At 42.1% G+C, this 19,187-nt stretch overlaps 1 protein-coding gene across 1 annotated transcript in view; it reads left to right on the forward strand.

Moving 5' to 3' along the window:
- The window catches only part of TNFRSF11A (TNF receptor superfamily member 11a), a 50,842-nt gene that overhangs the window by 31,130 nt on the left and 525 nt on the right, over nt 1-19,187 (forward strand). The window contains exons 6-10 of the mRNA XM_058556623.1: nt 645-738; nt 2,125-2,219; nt 3,559-3,672; nt 6,226-6,278; nt 7,546-8,317. Of these exons, the coding sequence (XP_058412606.1) occupies nt 645-738; nt 2,125-2,219; nt 3,559-3,672; nt 6,226-6,278; nt 7,546-8,317 (1,128 nt within the window). The remainder of the gene's footprint in view (nt 1-644; nt 739-2,124; nt 2,220-3,558; nt 3,673-6,225; nt 6,279-7,545; nt 8,318-19,187) is intronic.

A 19,187-nucleotide genomic window follows, 5' to 3' on the forward strand; every position in this document is an offset into this window, starting at 1 on the left:
GCAAAGCCTAAGATATTTACTGGATGAGCCTTTATAGAAAAAGTTTGCTACCAAACCTTGGTTTAAGAGAAAGAAACCTGTAGGATTCTTTTTTTTTTTTGAAAACATTGTTGTTACTCCAATACTTGGACCGATGAGATTAAGCTGGTGAGAAGGGGTTAGGACAAGAAGTTTCCCTTAAAAGCAGTCAAAGGGCTGCCATTCTCTGTAGACGAAAGCTGATGTCAGCGCAAGAGGCTGAAAAGGGCGAGCAGACAGGTGCCTCGTTAAAACAAGTCAGACAGCAGGCTCCTGGGCTAGGAACAAAGTATTGGTGACCAGGACAGTGGCTTTGAACAGCAAAAGGTCAGGACCAGAGAGCTGGCTCTAACCCAGGTAGTGACATTAGCAGCCTGACACTGGGCATGTTCCCTTTCTGAATACAATTCTGTAACCTACTGCTGGGATCAGAACGCGTCTCGTGGGGCCCTCTAAAAGCCTGTGCGGCTGAAGCAATCAGCCGCAGGTGGCGAAGGCAGGGGTGGAAGGCCAGAGGCAGAGGGGCAGCTCCTGAGCTCTGGTCCTCTGGAGCACCATCCTGGCCGATCTCTAAGTGTCCTCGTTTGTTTTCTGTTTGTTCTTTTGTCTGTGTGTTTTTTTGACAGTGCAGCTCAACAAGGACACGGTGTGTCAGCCCTGCCTCGTAGGCTACTTCTCCGATGCCTTCTCTTCCGTAGAAAAATGCAAACCCTGGACCAAGTAAGTGACAAGGAAGGAGCCTAGAGAGTTTGTTGATTTTAAACAAATCAACCTCCACTGTCTCGTCTGGGCTGAAAACAGCCTGATTCAGTTGGGTGAGGCTTCCTCTTGAAGCCATGTTCAAAATGGAAAAAGTCTGTCAGTTCAGTGTGGGCAAAATAAACCAGTCCAACCCAATCTTCATCCTGATGTGTGCTACCTTTTAGAATCAGTTTGACTGAATCTTGACTTACAGTTGCAGCTTCTTTTTCCTCTTTCTAACCTTATTTAGTTGAAAATGATTTATGATATTTATTATCATTCACTCATCACTCCCACTTTTCCCAGCTTCCCAACAACACTGGTTTATTTGTCCAGAGATTGTGTGTGTGTGTGTTGTGTGTATGTGCTTATCGAACTTTCCTGTTTATATAAATGTTTGCATACTATAAACACATAATATATCCTAAAGGAAGCTCACTCCATATTAGTTCCCTTAGATCCTTGTGGCCTAGTATTTCATTGTAGAGATGTATCAAAATTTATTTCATAAGTTCCCTATTGATAATTGTTTAGGTTGTTTCCAGTCTTTTGCAGTAATAAACAATTTTGCAATGAATCATCTCACACATATACTATTTCACACTTACGTGAGTATATCTATAGTGGAATTCCTAGGTCCTTTCATTGCCCGCTGGTTGTTGAATACTAATAATCAATGCAATGATTCTTTCAGTTCCCAATATATTAATTGTCATTAAATATTTATTTTCCGATCCACTTATCCAAGTTTTATGTTGAAAAGATCTTCTGTGTTTTCAACTTCAAAAGAGCATTCAGAGACCGGCCCCATGGTGCAGCGGTTAGGTTCGTGCGTTCCGCTTTGGTGGCCTGGGGTTCGCCAGTTCAGATCCTGGCACGGACCTGCTCACCGCTCATCAAGCCATGCTGAGGCAGCATCCCACAAAGAAGAACTAGAAGGACCTACAACTAGGATATACAACTATGTACTGGGGCTTTGGGGAGAAAAAAGAAAAAGAGGAAGATTGGCAACAGATGTTAGTGTAGGGCCAATCTTCCTCAAAAAAAAAAAAGAGCATTCATCAAAGGTTTATCACTTACTCATGGCAGTTGAAGCATTGGAATCTTCTTTACTGAAGACACCAATCTACTCTCTTTTGGACCATACTCTCAGAGTCATTCTTAGAGAACACTGACAGTGGTTACTTTTGTTTATTCTTTCGTCCACCTTTATGATGTGTGGATGGGGACTGGGGACTCAAATTCCCAGGATGACCTGAATTTCTCTCCTGAAGGAGTTCGTAATCTAGTGGAGTAAAGCCCTGTGTCGCTTTTTTTTTTTAAAACAGGAATATAAAACCAAAACACTTACCTTTTCCTCCACAGCTGTACCATTCTTGGAAAGACGGAAGCACATCACGGGACTGATAAATCAGATGTGGTTTGTAGTTCTTCTCTGCCATCTATGAAACCACCAAATGGTATGTTTAAATAGAGCAGTTTGTTGGTAGATGTCCCCCAGTCTAGTCAGCTCTTCTAGATTTCTCCCGAATTACATACTGTATCTAGAGGGGTTTATCTCTCCCTTTTCAACTCATCCTATCCATGATCAGCTCAGTATTTCATTTTTATCAGTATTTTAATTCCATATGTGTTGTTTACTTGATAGTTTTCTACTCTGGAATGGATAAAGAATAATATATTAAAAAAAAAAAAAAAGAAAGAAAATTGAGCTGCAACCATAAATTAAAATGTCCAAGTATTGTAGGATGGTGGTGGTCACAGTAGGGGTGTCTGTGGGGAAGTTTTGGTCACCAACCAGAGTTAGCAACTTGTTAGAATATTGCTATTGTTATTTATTGAACATTTTGTAGATAAAATTAATCTTGAGTACAGTTTCAAAGATTGACAGAGAATTGACAGTTAATAGTGGATACTGGTTATCCAAGTGAGTGAGACAGTGTGAAGGTGAGTCCAGATATCACAGCACAGAGATGGCCTGAGTGGCAAGAAGACCTTTCTAATGAGACAAGAGAACCGAGGACACAGAAGAATGAGACTAATGAATGGTGACTAAGAAAATCAGGAGTTTAGATTTGACATTTTGGGAAACAGGAGGACATCAGAGCATTCTGGATATGGAGTTACACAGTCACAGCAGCGTTTTAAAAAGAGCATGTCGAAGATAACATTACAAATAACTGAGGAGATAAAAAGTTATTTTAAAAAAGAGAGAAGGAGAGGAGAGGGGAGAGTCCTGGAAAGCAGGTCATGTCAACCAAGCATTTATAGTATAAAGATTCTAGCACTGAAGTGATCAAGGGGGATGAAAATATGGGGTGAGTCCACATTGTGTTGTCGACGAAATACCTGAAACACTTCGCAGATGGCTGTGGTTCTGTTCTCATGACCAGCAAAACCCTGGTGCCGTGTTGTCATTTGGAAAGAGATATGATAAGGGGCTTCCTTTGGCCTCCAAGGCCGTCCACCTGGAGAGATTGAGGTGTGCCATAGGTAAGCAGAGTTGGAACTGGACGGCGTGGTAAACATGGTTAGAGTCGTTCTAAAGGAGAAACATGTAAAGATGGTTCTGGGCTGGCCTTGCTCAGAGTGATGCCTGGGCTGCATTGCTGAGTCCACCTTTCCGAATGTGAGCACTCTCTGACAAACCTACAGTCAGGGTCCAGAGCTTCACACTTCTCTTATTCCAGACCAACATCCTTGACGCTGGGGTTTGATTTAAAGGGTTTTGTTTTTAAACTTAGAGAGTACAATTAAAATAACCTTTAATACCATTTTTCTCATTTTCTTCCAATACAGAACCCCAGATTTACTTGCCCAGTTTAATTATTCTGCTTCTCTTCATATCTGTGGCATTAGTTGCTGCTGTCATCTTTGGTGTTTACTATAGGAAAAAAGGGAAAGCACTGACAGGTATTGTATCTACAGTGGGTTTTGAAAATGAATCTTAAAGAAAATGATGCATTTCTAGGTAAATGCTTTGGAAGATGCATATATTGCCCATTGACTGCCTCCTGTGATTTGCTTACAATAAGGAGGTTGCCATCCTTTTCCATTTTCAGTTGCTCACTGTTTATCTTGTCTACCTCTGCTTTGCTATGATTTGATCAGTTTTCCCACATCGCATCCATGGACTTCATGAAACCCTGCATATCTTGCTATTTCCATTGACATTACATTACCTAACGTAACATTGGTCAATCAAAAGATTAAAGAGGGAAGATGGTGATTGAAGACACCAATATTAAGCAGAGACCAATGTTTGAATAGGAACCACTTTTTTTTATTTTTCTTTTTTTTTAGGAGATCAGCCCTGTGCTAACATCTGCCAGTCCTCCTCTTTTTTTCTTTTTGCTGAGAAAGACTGGCCCTGGGCTAACATCCGTGCCCATCTTCCTCCACTTTATATGGGATGCCGCCACAGCATGGCTTGCCAAGCAGTGCGTCGGTGCGCGCCCGGGATCCGAACCGGCGAACCCTGGGCCACCGCAGCGGAGCATGTGCACTTAACCACCTGCGCCACTGGGCGGGTCCCAGGAACCACTTTTTTTAAAATCTGTTCATTTTTGAATATTTTTATTTAATGCAACTTGACTACCCTAACAGCATGGTAACTGGGGATTTGAATAATGCATATTCAGATGATGTGGGTCGCTCATATAGTCAGAGATAAACAGACTTCTAATGTTTTGATCTTGAATTTTTTTCCCTCTAATAATGTTTTACTGCCATATCTTATCAATGTGAAAGGCAATGGGCCTACCAGTTACTGAATCGGGATTTATAACTGTTAGCTTTCTCTTCATCCCTTCATTCAACACATGTTTATTGGCCACCAGGGACTGGACTCAATACGAGCAACACAAACACAGTGAGTGCCCTCATGGAGGAAGCATCTCAGTGGACAAGGTGGGCGTTAGGCCCACAGAATGAGGCTGAGTACTGAAAGGGAAGGTGCAGAGCTCCAGGTGAGCAGATGGCAGGAGTCTGCCCGGCCTTGGCGTCAGCCACGGCCTCCCAGAAGAGGAGGCAGAGGAGCTGAGATCTGAAAGTCAGGTTGGAATTAATTAGCCCAAGGAGAATCAGAAGCATTCCATGCAGAGAGAATTGCATGATGCGGGGAGCAGGGTGAGTTGGGGGGATTGAAGGAAGGTTAGTGCAGCTGGAGCAGAAAGTCAGAACCAGCGTGAGATGAAACTGGAAAGGGAGGCACGGCCAGATGCTACAGCCCTGCAGACATCGCTAGGGAGTTTGCTCCTTATCCTTAGCAAAGGAAAGTAAAAACAGCCATCTCAAATACCTCTGGTTTTAGTGTTTGGGTATTTCAGTAATTAAAATAAATTTGGGGGTACAGTAAGAGTGGGTGCAGGCACACCAGTTAGGGGGACTTGCACAATCCTCCAGGGGAGAGGTTATCATAGTACTTATGAAAAGTTATCACCTCCGCGTGCAGATATTTCTCAGTACCATTTGTGACTAGTACTGGTCCCTACAAGGAAAGAGATGCAACTCTCCTTTTCTTGGGGGTAACTTTATTTTTATATAATTTCAAAATTATAGAAAACAAGAAGAATGATGATGATGGTAGCAATCACTGACATATATTGAATGTGTATTCTGTGCCTCACTGCTATATGCATTGACATGGACTAACCAAATCTCACAACAGCACTTTAAGGAAGGCACTATTATTTCCCCCTTTTATGATAAGGAAACGGAGGCTCAGAGAAGTTAAATAAACTGGGAAAGGTCACATAATAGGTATCATTAGCTATTATTATGACCTGATTATCTTTCAATGGAGAATTGACAACCTCCTGACTTTAGTCTTTATAGTGAATTCAACATTAAATATTCAATGGAGGTAGGGTAAAATTTTATCTTTGTATAATGTAAGTTCATAGATTTTTTTTAAATTTATAGATTTGACTTAAGTTTCATCACTTCGCTTGTAAAAAGTTAGTGGAGATAGACTTTGTATATGCCACAGAACATCTTCTTCCTTCTGAGAAGCAAGAAGGTATAGTGGAAAAGGATTGGGGGACCACTGGAACTTGATGGGGTCTGACACGGCCTTCCGGCGTGCACTTTACTTTTATTGGACATATGTTTGAGCTAGTTTACTGGTAAGTCAGTCTCCTAGACCCACGTCGTCTTTGTTCCTCTACACTGCCGAGCCTAGTCCCTCGTAGTCAAAGAAAAAGGTGTTCGCTGGAACATTGGTGAATCATATTTTGCTTTACATGGATCAGCAAGTTCTGTTTTTGATAGGAAGAATAAGATGCCTTCATAGTCTTTCAATTGGTTGATTTTCCTTTAAATGTTTTCACTCTCAGGAACTCTCACTGAAAGACTTGCAGAGGATTATGTTTAAAGATAATATTGAACTGAGATAGTGGTCAATAATACTGAATTAAAAATAGGAAGTAATCGTATGAAACCCTTATTCTTACTTTGTTTTTCTAGCTAATTTGTGGCACTGGGTCAATGAGGCTTGCGGCCGCCTAAGTGGAAATAAGGTAAATTTAAAAGTCTTAATTGCCTCCTTTAAGTACTTTTAACAATTAAGCTGATATAACTGTTATTAGTGGAATACTGACCCCATGTGTAAGGGGTACTTCCTTGAGGGGATGGACCCTCAAATCCCAGGGCTAATTCCTACAGAATAACCCAAAGCCCAAGTCGGGGCTCATCTAAATGCCTGTTTTCTTTGTATTTCATTCCATTTCTGTCATGTCTTTGTACATATATTATTTATATTATTATTTTAGTGACAATCCTGATTGCCTAGTACAGATTCCTAGGAGGAAAGAGCTGCCACTTTCCTTTACTCTGTAGTTATTTTGGTCATTTTTAATTTTGATATAATTTCAAAATGATAGAAAAGCGCTGAGAATAGTACAGAAAACTTCCACCTGCCCTCTACTCCGATCCACCAATTGTTTCTACTTATCACATTGCTTTATTTGGTCTCTGCGTGTATATGTGTATGTATATTTTTTTCTTGAACCGTTTTAGAGTGAATGGTAGACATTGTGCTCCTTGACCCTTAAATACTTCAGTGTGAATTTCTCTTATATAACCATAGGACATTTATCAAAATCAAGAAATTTAATAGTGGTACAATACTATTGTCCAATCCCCATTCGATATTAAAATTTCATTAATTGTCCCATTATGTCCTTTAGATCTATTTTCTTAGGTATAAAGTTATATAAATTTTAGACCATGTGCTTATACTGATTCCTCCAGTTCCAGAACCACAGGATTCATTCTAGTCTTTCCCTTATCTGTACTTGACTCTTCCCTTCTCCAACAGTGTGAACCAGGCTCCTGTTATCCTCAATATATTTACTCACTTGCTCAATTCCAGAATACACAGAAAGTAGTTTCAGAATTATTAAACCATACCACAGCAGAAAACAGAGCTACTAACTAGAGTGCAATATTTGTTTACGGTTTTTTTTAAATTTTAGATTGCGAGTATAGGCAAAATACTGTGTTCTAAAGTTATTTGGGTTAGCTCTTCTCCTTGCTTTAGTGTGAACATACCACTCATTTGAAATACAGTTAGATTCATTTGTTTCTGGTTATATGCCATTTCAGGGTTCCCCCCCAACTCTGTAATTTTAAATAACACAAATAAAGTGACATAGTGAGTGTTCCATCTGTACTTGCTATGGTGGAAATAATTACTGTAAACACCATTTCCAGCCGTGTTTAGCAGAACCATGTTCTGATAACTCTGGGTATTAACGCTTCTGCCATCTGCATTTAAATCAGCAGGAGTCCTCAGGCAGCAATTTTAGCAGCCCTCAGATGGAAGCCTCTAGTCAGCGTGAAATTTGTGAAGGTGTCTTACTGCTGACTCTGGAAGAGAAGATGTTTTCTGAAGATATGTGCTGTCCAGACGATGGTGGTGTCTGTGGGGGTGCGTGTGCAGGCGGTGGTCCCTGCGCACGGGGAGAAGACGCCAGGATGCTCACCTTGGTCAGCGAGATTGAGGTGGACCCCTTCAGGCTGATTCCTATGGAAGACGAATACGTGGACAGGCCCTCCCAGACCCCAGATTCTTTACTGTTCCTCACTCAGCCTGGAAGCAAATCCACACCCCCTTTCACTGAGCCCCTGGAGGTGGGGGAGAATGACAGTTTAAGCCAGTGCTTCACTGGGACAGAGAACATGGTGGATTCCGAAAGCTGCAACTTGGCCGAGCCCCTGTGCAGGACTGATTGGAGTCCCATGTCCTCCGAAAAGTACTTGCAAAAAGAAGTGGAGGGTGGCAGTTGCCCTCATTGGGCAGCCAGCTCCAACTCTGCAGATGGCTGCACAGGCTGCGGGAACCCTCCTGGGGAGGACCGGGAACCTCACATGGGTTCCCCGAAAAGTGGACCTTTGCCCCAGTGCGCCTGTGGCATGGGCCTCCCACCTGAAGAAGCAGCTGATGGGGCAGAGGCAGGAGGCCACCCCGTGGATGGGGCTGATGCAAGGCTTCCCAGCTCCGTGAGGGGAGGCCCTGGGTCTGGAAGCCCCTGCAGTGACCAGCCACCTGCATCTGGTAAGTAACTCTCTTGGTCTCTCCCTTCTGAGCATAAAGGCCTATTCTTGGTGCAGTGTTGCGGGGCAAGTGTCACAGACCATTTAGGGAAGAGGGAAGCTAACATGGGAAAAATTCCACTCGAGGCTGATAAGCCTCTTTACAGGATGGGTTTTGATTCAGTCCACCAGTTGGGTTTGTGGGTTGTGCTCACTGCTCTGTGACTTTATCCTCTGGCCCCCAGGGCTGTCTCTTCCCTTATACTTGTCTTGTGCCCTTTTGTGTTCAGGCTTCTCATGATGGGATTAGACCTCAAATCCCAGTATTGACCCTGTGAAGACAATGTCAACATTGACCTCGGGATCGGCTGAAGTCAAGGCATTGCCTCAGATTCCTGGTTTTTGTTTTTAATGCCTCAAATCCCCCCCAAGAAAATCTGTTATAAATTTCAAGAGGACAAACAAAATTATGTAGTTAATCTTTAATTAATTAATATTTATTGAGAGTAGCCTGTTGGTTCTATACCAAATTAATGATGCAGTAAACCGTCCTTTACTGCTTTATATGAGAAGCCTTTTTTATAACCATGCATATAATATATTTATGGAGCCAGAAGGATAATTTTAGAATTTAAAATCATTATAGAGATTTATCACTGCACCACTGCTTAAGCGTGAATAGCCCACCAATTATAATATTATAACTTTTTCTGCGAGGATAGAACACCATCTGTTTTATTATGTAGTTACACGGGCCTTGGCTGCTGATGGTGAGGGCTTCCTCTGGCTCTGAGGGATTGCTTACTACATGGGGGGTCAGGGATCCTTTGAGAATCTTCTAAAAGCTATAGACACTCTCTCCAGAAAAATGAATATATGGATATATACTATTTAAGGGGCTTCACAGAATCCTCCCACCCTCAAAAAAAAAGCACATTCATGGACCACTTTTATCCCGGGATGCTTTTCTTTTTCTTTTTCTTTCCTGCCTGTCTGTTTAGACAGCAAGTGGTGCTAGCAGCTGGTCGTTGAGCTATGTTGTAACCCTGCGGTAGCCAGACTCCTGCCCTAAACTCAGGGACTGTTGGCCGCGTGCTGACGACGGCTCCTCGTGTCTTTAGTAGAATAACGCGCTTTAATCTGTTTTCCAAGCTTTGTGGTTTTGCTGCAACCACACAAATTCACTGATGTGTAAATTCTATAATATGGACTCTCAAACTGAAAGGAAGAGATACGTTTGGGGATATTTTTCAAAGAACTGATGTGTTTTTCCTTCAGAAAATGTCATCAAGATTTTAAGGAATTTCCATGACTAAAAGTTGGCTCTATCGTTTATTTGCATTGTTCTATTTCTTTTTTAGCAGTTAATCTTCTTTGCGTTGGTGATAGAGACATACAGAAGACTAGTTTTGGGGGGGCTGTGGGGAGTGGGGAGGCCGACAGTGTGACAGTGGCCACGTCTTGATAACCACTGCCAGGGGCAGACTGGTTTTTCCATTGGTGCCACCAGAAGGGTGATGTCTGCCACTGTGTGAAAACCATCAACAGTTCCTGGAAGAACGGTGTTGGCCAGATTCAGAGAGCTTTTTTTTCGTAGTGTCATGAAACCAAAAGCCAGATGTGTGCTCTCCTGTTATGAGTTAAAACAGTGCCCTAGTCTGTTTTTCATTATCTTTTATTTCTCCTGCACTAAACTTCTAGGCATGGAGGAAAGAGAAAAAAGTGTGTCATCAACTAAGTGGTGTTAATTTGCAAAAAGTTTACACTGCTTTTTCTGTCTTCATCTGGTGCTTAGCCATGCAAAACATCCGTAGAGTCTGCCCGAGGATGCCAGCAAACGGGCCAAATTCATTTTCGACTGAGGAGAAGCAGCAGCCAGATTGATTTTTGAGGCTGTGCTGTTCTCTTCATAATTACTTCTACAAGAACAGGCCTTCTGGTTTCTGGTCAAAATGGCACTTTCTCATTATTGCTTTTTTTAAAAAAATTGTCATAATTTGTGTTCCATAAAATGTGTAGAAGAGGATGGAGCTTGGGAAAAGATAAGAGAGGGGCCTAATCCTATTTGATTTCCTAAAAGCCACTCTGCTCCCAGGACCTGAGGGAGGTGGCCTTTTTTACTGGGTTTTGGATTTTTATATGTGGGTGTTTTGTTGTTTTTTTTTTAAAGTTACAACCAAATCAAGTGGTTTCTGGAGAAATGACATGATTGGGCACTTCCCCAGTAGGGAAGAGTATCTGCTTTGCACCCAGCATCCTTTTGAAGAGAAAGATGAGTCTTCCAACAGCTCCACAAATACCCAACACTAAGGCTATTTTAGCAGTGTTATAACTCTTAAAGAACAGTGAGAGTTACTAGCGAAGACCAATGAAGAGGGCAACACACTTTTGGTTATGTCTTATAACCATGTCTTAATTTACATTTTAAATTATTATCCTGACGACATGACAAGGGTTACCTTGGTTACAAGCCCCTTCGCCTTGAGTTTGGAGAATTCTCACTGTATCTAGAAAATTATTTCATGTGAAAGAATGAACAACTTCTTGTAATTAAGATGTCTCGGGGCCGGCCCCATGGCTTAGCGGTTAAGTGCACGCACTCTCCACTACTGGTGGCCCGGGTTCGGATCCCGGGCTGAGGTGGCGTCCCACATACAGCAACTAAGGAGGATGTGCAACTATGACATACAACTATCTACTGGGGCTTTGGGGAGAAAAAGGGGAAAAAAAAGGAGGAGGATTGGCAATAGATGTTAGCTCAGGGCCGATCTTCCTCAGCAAAAAGAGGAGGATTAGCACGGATGTTAGCTCAGGGCTGATCTTCCTCACAAAAAAAAAAATGTCTTTAGTTGGCCAGTGATTTGCTTCTGGCCCCTGAAATCACTTAATTGGTTCAGCTGCTTCTGAGCTGGAGAGAGTTGTTTATTTACAGGGCCCACAATGATTCTTAATGAACACCAGCTACATATTGTTTTTCTATCAAATTTTATTGAGGGTCCACTGAGCTATGGAGACATGGAAAACAAGTAGAGACTGAGGTCAGGGTGTGGACAACACAAACAGAATCAATAATTTGAGAAAGCAAGGCCTTCCACGAGCTCATTCATTCATTCATCCAGTCACAAATAACTAGAGGAACAAGAGACCGTAGCTCCCTGTTCCCTAACTCACTCTCAGCCTCCCACTCCTTCAGTCTGCTATGGGGAGCTGGGGGCCAAGCAGGGGATGGAAGGACTGGCATTAGCGGTCCTGGGCAGACCTAGATGTCCTGGGTACAGGAGGCAGAGACGACGGAAGCAAAAGTGAGTTGGTTCATCAAAATGGCACAGATATGCCAAGGCCGATGCCTGGGAGCCAAGGGCACTGGAGGATGAAGGGCACTTGCCTGACCCCATTTCTCCCCCATCCTCAGTCTCCCATCCCTGGGTCCCACCCTGTCCTGACATGACTGTTCTTGACTGTCCATTTCCATCCTGAAAGGATGGATAAAGGTTTTCCTGCTCTATTTTTCTTTCCCTTTCCTTCCCTCCTCCCACAGAATGGATAGTCCTCTGTTTCTAACTTTCTTCTCTCTCCTGTTGAAATGCCATCCACTACCTTGTGTTTCACTTTTAGCTATGTATGGTAAGGGCAAGTATTAGCTCATTGATTCTGTAAATTAAAAATATTTTATAATTTGGTTATTTGGTAATAATACACAGCATTCATTGGTGCTAAAAGTCAATGCATTATTTCAAAATATATGAAAAATGTGTTCGCTGTATACTTTGTTTAATGTAGTCCTGCTTGCCTTCTTTCTGTTCTAATGGGGCTCATTTTGGAAGGGTTTCCTTCGTAAGCTATTCTAAGTAATTTTCAAGCATGATTCAGAATGGAACTATTAAACACTGCTTCCCTTCTCTTATCGTCATATACCCAGTTTCTTCCAAATGCCTAAAACAGAGCTTGCATTTCCATAAAAAGGAAAATCACATGAGAAGCATATGGGTTAAATATAAAATAAGTTTTTAAAAAATTCCGAAAGAACCCAAGGTAGCCTGGGTAGTTTGACTGTATTTGTGTATATTTTTAGTTCTGTTCCTTGGAAGAAAATCTACATGACAATTGGGGGATATTTGCTATAGTTCTTGTGATTTAATATTCATGCATTTTAAACAACATAAGCTTTTGAGAAGAGAAGTGTGCATTACCCTGCTTAAAAATGTAAATTCTGTCAGGGATTGAGTTCTTAAAAGGAAGCTTATTCTCTCTGCCTGAGAAATAGAGAGTCCATGGAGCCTGCTGTGTAAAGCATGGACTTAGCAAAGTATAAACACCTTTCTGGTCACCATGGGGCACTTCATTTATTATTGTTTCTGTTGACTTAAATGCTATTTTTAACTCTCTCAAGTTACTTGAAAATTTTTCTAGTTGTCACATTAAATATTAAATGTTAAGCCAACTAACCCATTTTAAATGTTAGAAACTCTTCAAAATTTCCAATTTAAAAAGTCCTCATGTCATTTTGGCTCTCAAATCATACTTTTGGGTAGCCTTCAAATAGAATTCTATCAGTCGCGTGTGTTCAGAGACATGTAAGACTGTGTTGATATTCTGAAGGTTATATTTTTATCAGTGACATTAGTGATATTAGTTAGCAGGTGCTGGCTAAGGGCTTCATGTGTATCATCTTCTTAATTCCCCACAGAAATCCTATTGGCAAGTTCCTTGCCCAGAACCACGCAGCTAATCAGCTACAAAACCCTGATTCAAATATCTGATTGTGAAGCCTGTACCTTAAACCATTGCACCGTCTCCCCTTAAATCAGTGCCACTGATATGGATTTCATTTGTGTACGGTGCCTTGGGGAATCCTCAGTGTGCCACAGAACAAGGGCAGGCTCGGGCCTGGGATAATTGGCTACTCTGGCCAATTACTATTTTCACTATCACTGATTCTTTTGTGAGGAGAGCCCTTTCTTTCACATGCCTGCAATCCCATCTTTTTTGTAAGGAGGCAGCCTTGCAGGGGAAAGCTGTCAGAGAGGCAGCTGAGGAGAGTAAGGAAGAGGGGAGTGAGGAGGCCTTGCTTTGCTTGTATTCCCAGAGGCTCCATTGACTAATGGTACCTATAAAAGCCTCAGGCCTTTTAAAGCATCTTGGATAAGCCTCATCCACACCATCCTTCCCTTTTCACATTCCCCTCTTACCAGCCACCAGCAAGGGAGAGGTCCCCCCTAACATCAAAACATGCTGGGGCTTCCTTGGCTCTCAGTGGAAAGAGTTACCCCTTTGGGGGCAGAAACCATGGCAACCATGCTGAAAAGGAGGCCCCACGGCACCCCCTGATGATGCAGCTTGCTGACATGGTGTCCCATTGATTCGCCATCCCAGGGCCTTGCCCTCTCAGGTCACCTTGCGTGACCATGTAAAACCCTTCTGTTCTGAAAAGCAGAAAGCAAATTTTAAGGAATTATTGCTTTTGAGCAAGGACAGTTCAGGACTGAGGTATATGATAGAATAAGAATATTACCAACTCATTCTAAACCTTGATGTACTTTAGTGCTTCATTCAACTCACAGCCGACTTGCATGACGAGAAATGAAACCGTGGGGGATTAGTGTAGAAGTACACAGATGAGTGTTCAAACCAGAGACAGTCATGATAGATTACTTCAGCAAAGAAAACAAAAGTTGGTTAGATTTCTAGAGGAAAGTGCCTTTCAGTCTTTAAGACACGTTGAGGTCCTCCAAAGCAGGGAGGGGAAGAAAACATTACGGTTCAGTACATTTCCCAAATCTATGTTTCCTTGGGAGTTCCATGAGCACTAATACTACATCCTGGGAGTAGTTATGCCATCACGGCACCTAATGCATTCTTTGCTGTTTCCCAAGCATTTTCAAGTCTGTCATCTCATTTCACCCTTATGCTATCATGACAGGTACTCATGCATTCATTTATTCACCTAACATTTGTCATATGCCTCCTCTGTGCGTGCGGCTGCACCCTGCCAGGCTAGCAGGGCTGGAAAATTGATGCTCATTTCATAATGAGCATCTGAAGAGTTGTTAGGTGGTTTGTCCCAAATTCCACAGCTAGTGGGGGCCAACCCAGGACAAGACCAGAGCTTTCAGACCTCTGCACTGTCCTCTGCCCCGCCCATTTCTTACCCTCCTGTCCTCGGGCAGCCACAGAAACCACCATCCCTTTAGTCACCAGTTATGTACCTTCAGTTCTTCAGAGACCGAAACACCAGGATGACATTGATGTTATTAGATTACTTGCGGGTGAGTCTGCATTGACAAGCCATGGAAAAAGAAGGCTGTTAGACAGTCTTCATCTTTGAAGCAATGTCAGTCAATAGAGAGGAAAAAAGAAGCAAACCTGGAAGGCTTACATGCAAAGTTACTGCATGCTGGTGTTTGCACTGCAGCCAGCCTGGCATGGAGGGAGCACTCAGTAAATTCTGGATTTGGGGTGTTGTTTCTGTTACTATTATGACTGTAATGGGTGCTCTCTTAATCTATCTCCACCAAGCATAGATTAGCCCACACTCCCCTTTCCCTCTGTAAAGTAAGCTTACTGAAGCCCACAGCACACTGATGACTCACAATTAATGGGTCACTCAAGAATACCCAGGCCCTTCTGCTCCCACCTGGTGAATGGCCACGCTTACTAAAATCTGTGGGTGTTCCCAGTCCTGTGAATGTGAGTTGTAATTTAAAACTTTAACTGTTATATCAGCTGGTAAAAAGTGAGGTTGATAAGCATGAGAACTGTTTCTATGAAAACTGTTCAATGCTTCCGGACTATTCAAAGAATGAGTTGCTAGAAGTTTTTTGCTATTTAAGTTGGGGTGGGTGAGACAACTATGAAAGATTGAGGGAATAAAACTCTAGAAAGATTCTGCACTTAGACTGCTTGGCAAGTGACTTCGTTCTCCTTCCACTTTAAAGTAACCAAAACTGGAGATTGTAGGCAAAGCATTCAAGGAATAATTGATACAGTCAGTAGACTTTTTCTCGAAGGGACAAGCCTCACTCGACATCAGAAAGCTGGTGTTGAACGATTTACAGCAGGTGACAGGCGGCTTGACCACCAGGGAAACATAGTATAGGATCCGTATTTTAGGAGCACCAGTGGATAGCCTTTGCAACTCGGTGTCTCACTCAACACTTAGTTCTTTATCAGTAGAGGAAATTAGATTGGCAAACACTTCTGCGATATCAAAACATGTCCAACGTATAAGACATTACCTCCAAAAAGAATGATGCTAAATTAGAGCATCAGTGGGGAAAAAAATCCCAGAGCAATACTCCTACAAGCTGCGTGCCACTCAGGACCAGCTTGGGACCATTTCCAGAGCCCAGTGAAAAATGAAAATATGAGGCCTCTTGTGCAAAAATTAATAAGAATTTCAAGTTGATGACAACAGAACATTAAACCAAGCAGGGCTTTCGGAGCGCAGGGCCTTGTGTGACTGCACAAGTCACGTGCCCATGAAGACGGCTCTGCTGCCACTTATTGGCAAATCAGAAGAATCTGTTAAAGAAGTTTAGTCTGTACCAGTTTACTACTCTCATAAAAGTCAGCATGGATGGAATGGACTTGGACTTGACAAAGGTGGTTTGCATCACTGCACCTTCGAGAAAGAAACATGAAGAATAAAATTGTTTGAGAATCTCATACTCTTTCTGGGCAACTTTTTTTTTCTTTTTTTTGCTGGGAAAGATAGTCAGCCTGAGCTAACATCTGTTGACAATCTTCCTCTTTTTTTTTTCTCTCCTCTCCAATGCCCCAGTACATAGTTGTATATTCTAGTTGTAAGTCCTTCTAGTTCTTCTATGTGAGCTGCCACCATAGCATGGCTTCTGACAGATGAGTGGTGTGTTTCCGTGACTGGGAACCGAACCTGGGCCGCCAAAGCGGAGCATGCTAAACTTGAACCACTAGGCCATCAGGGCTGGCTTGGTAACTTCTTTACATCCTAATCGTCAGGAATTTAAAGGCCTTGTTTTTATCCTCTCTCCCACTCTGCTCCCTCCAAGAATAATATTCTTGATCCAGTCTGTGAATCAAAGGATTCTGAAATGTTTACATATATCTCTTAGGCAAAAGGGTTTCAGTGCCATTTTGGGGGAAAAAAATAGAAAATAAGAATATAGATCCTATAGAATATATCAAAGATATTGTTTGTCATGAGGCAATGGGCATGGAATGAAATTCTTCATATGAAAATTGATATGCAAGATGATGGTAAAAACATGGGTTTTTACCTGAGCTCAGACAAATTGAAGATTCTGACAGGAAGTTGTTTACACAACAATGGATTCATGATGATAATTTGTTGGAAAGTAAAATTGAAAATCATGGAGAAATCACATATACCATGACATTAACATATAAATCTCAATATGAAGAGGACAAAGAAGAGGTGGGATTCCATTGAAAATCATCAATCAATCTGGCAGTGGCTAGCAATGCTCTCTCTGTAATTTTGCATTATATATATATTTTATTATACATAACAGAACCAGCAGTCAATGTTGTTGTAATAACAAAAAGGTAGAGGAATTAGACCCAGAAAAAATCATACTTCTAAACAACTTAAAATTACTGATTTTATTAAATAAACATTTTAATATTTTATTAAATATTAAATTATATTTACAATATAATTTAATTTTTAATATTAAATATTTTAAATCAGAATAGAACGTTTATGGTATATACATACTGGTTTTGATTTCTCACTTTGACTTTTTCTATTAACTAACTAGTGATCTCTCAATAGGAGGGCTTCTGTGTTACATGCTCCCTCATTCTGCTGCTGCTACAGAAGCCCTTGTATCAGCCATTGGTCAGTAGAAGCTGAGTTACTTGAAAGTCATTTACAAGTTCATATCTTAAACATCTTTTTTGACTTAAAACCTATAGCTTACATTCACACACTGATTATTTTTTAGTATAAGTCTGTATTGGCAGATTATTGTCCCCTGAGCCTTTGTGACATTAACCACGCCATCTTAATTTCCAGTTTCTGTTTCTTTAGTGCAGAATGAGAAGTTATAGATATTTACAAATCTGAGTGCAAAACCCTTCTGGACTTTTAATGTTTTTTGTTTTGTTTCATTTTTTTCCCTTTTCCAGCGGTTGCCTTGCCCACAGCACCACACCAGTTCAGCAGTTTGTTGTTTTCTTCTTTTGTTTTGCATTTAATGACTCACGTTTATTGGGGTCCTCACAAAGCATTCGCTTTAGTTTTCATAGAAACATTTCCCATTTTTTTCCACACTTACATTTCACCACTTTACATAATATTTACTTACATTTCCTAGTGAGCTCAACTGGTAAAAACAGACCTGAGAATTAACATGGTAACTGGTGGGAGCAGGAAGGCACAGACATACTAGAGAGTAGACCCCTAGCTTAGAGAACACTGTCTGTTATGAGCACCTGTCGGTGTATTTTAGAGGGAATGGAGAACGTGGGTCAATCTGGCTAGTTGGTGAATGGAAACACTAGCTGGCCTCCCCCATTTTGCTTTGGGGTTATTAAGCAAATAAATCCCCGCCACTGCCCATCTTGGAATATACTCCATACAGCTGCGTATGGGAGAAATAGCGAGTCGCAAATCTTCCCATGTGACTTTAGATTTATTGCTCACATTTGAAATCCCTGTGTTCATGGGCCGCTGCGCCTCAGTCTCGGCTTCTCTGCAGGTACCCTGTGGGTGGGGGCAAGTCTCCCCAAAAGGATTACCTGTGTGCTCTTGGTATTTCAGTCAGACCATCCAAAACATGCCTTCCAAAGTTGGGGAACATCTCTTCATGTGGAGTGGTGACAGGAACTTAATTTTACTTGTATAAATTATTATTAGGTTGGGTCACAATACAGAAGAACAAAGATGAGGAAGATGAATAATGATGAGCCATTTTGATGTTCACCTCCCATGATCAGACTAAAAGATTCTGTTTGTGATACTGAGTGTTGGGGCATTTCTGCATCTGCTTGGTTTGTGGCAGTTATTTTCACCAGAGGGACATTTCTAGAGCATCAGTCTTTAAAAGAGAAGAATAATAAGAAGTAGCAGGTTTCCTAAAACTTGTTGAACTTTCCATTTGTTTTTTCAAAGGGCCCTTTAATTAAAGACTGGCTCAATCCAGTCACCCATAAAGAAGAGATGACAACCCTCTAGGGACAAAACATGCCTCAGAGTTCAGAAGAAAAGAGTGATTTACGGGTTGATTTTTTTTTTTGTTCCATTTTAGTCTTCTGAATCTCTTCTGTTCCAGGATTAAAAAAAAAAAAAAATGTTACGGAAATTGATTAACTTCTAAATCTTGAGCCTGGGTGGCCCCATGGCCCCCCAGGGCTGAGCTGCTGGGGACCTCCATGGAAGGTGGGAGGTGTCAAGGCACCTGGGGTGACAGAGGCCTCAGATGTGTGAGTCTAGTCAGAGAGGAGGCAGGGCTGAGGTGGGCTCCGGGGTCCCATCAGATAGCAACCGTCCATCAGCCTTCTTCCCTTCCTGACACATTTGACCATAGCTGGGCCACACAGGCTGTTCGCTGCATACCAATCACCCGTGCGCACACACCTTTTTGTAACACGTGAATCTTCTCTGTGATTCTACAATCTGGCTGTGTTCTGTTCCCCGAGTCCCGTGCGGCAAACGGCAAAACTTGAGCATGGCCATTAGTTCTTGCTTCCCTTTGATCGCCTCCCTTCGCTTCTCTCGGGCTTCTCTGCGCTTGTCTTCTCTCTCTCTCCCTCCTTCCTTCCTCAGCCGCAGTCAGGCCCACTGAGATGGCACGTGAAGGAACCAGTGGGGGTGCCCGCTGCGTTTCAGGAGCCGTGTGGGCGAGGAGGGGCCCGTGAGAGCCCGTGAGAGCACTGGGGCGCCATCGCCC

This window comes from Diceros bicornis, chromosome 16, assembly GCF_020826845.1.
Source record: "Diceros bicornis minor isolate mBicDic1 chromosome 16, mDicBic1.mat.cur, whole genome shotgun sequence".
NCBI classification, from domain to species: Eukaryota; Metazoa; Chordata; class Mammalia; order Perissodactyla; family Rhinocerotidae; genus Diceros; species Diceros bicornis.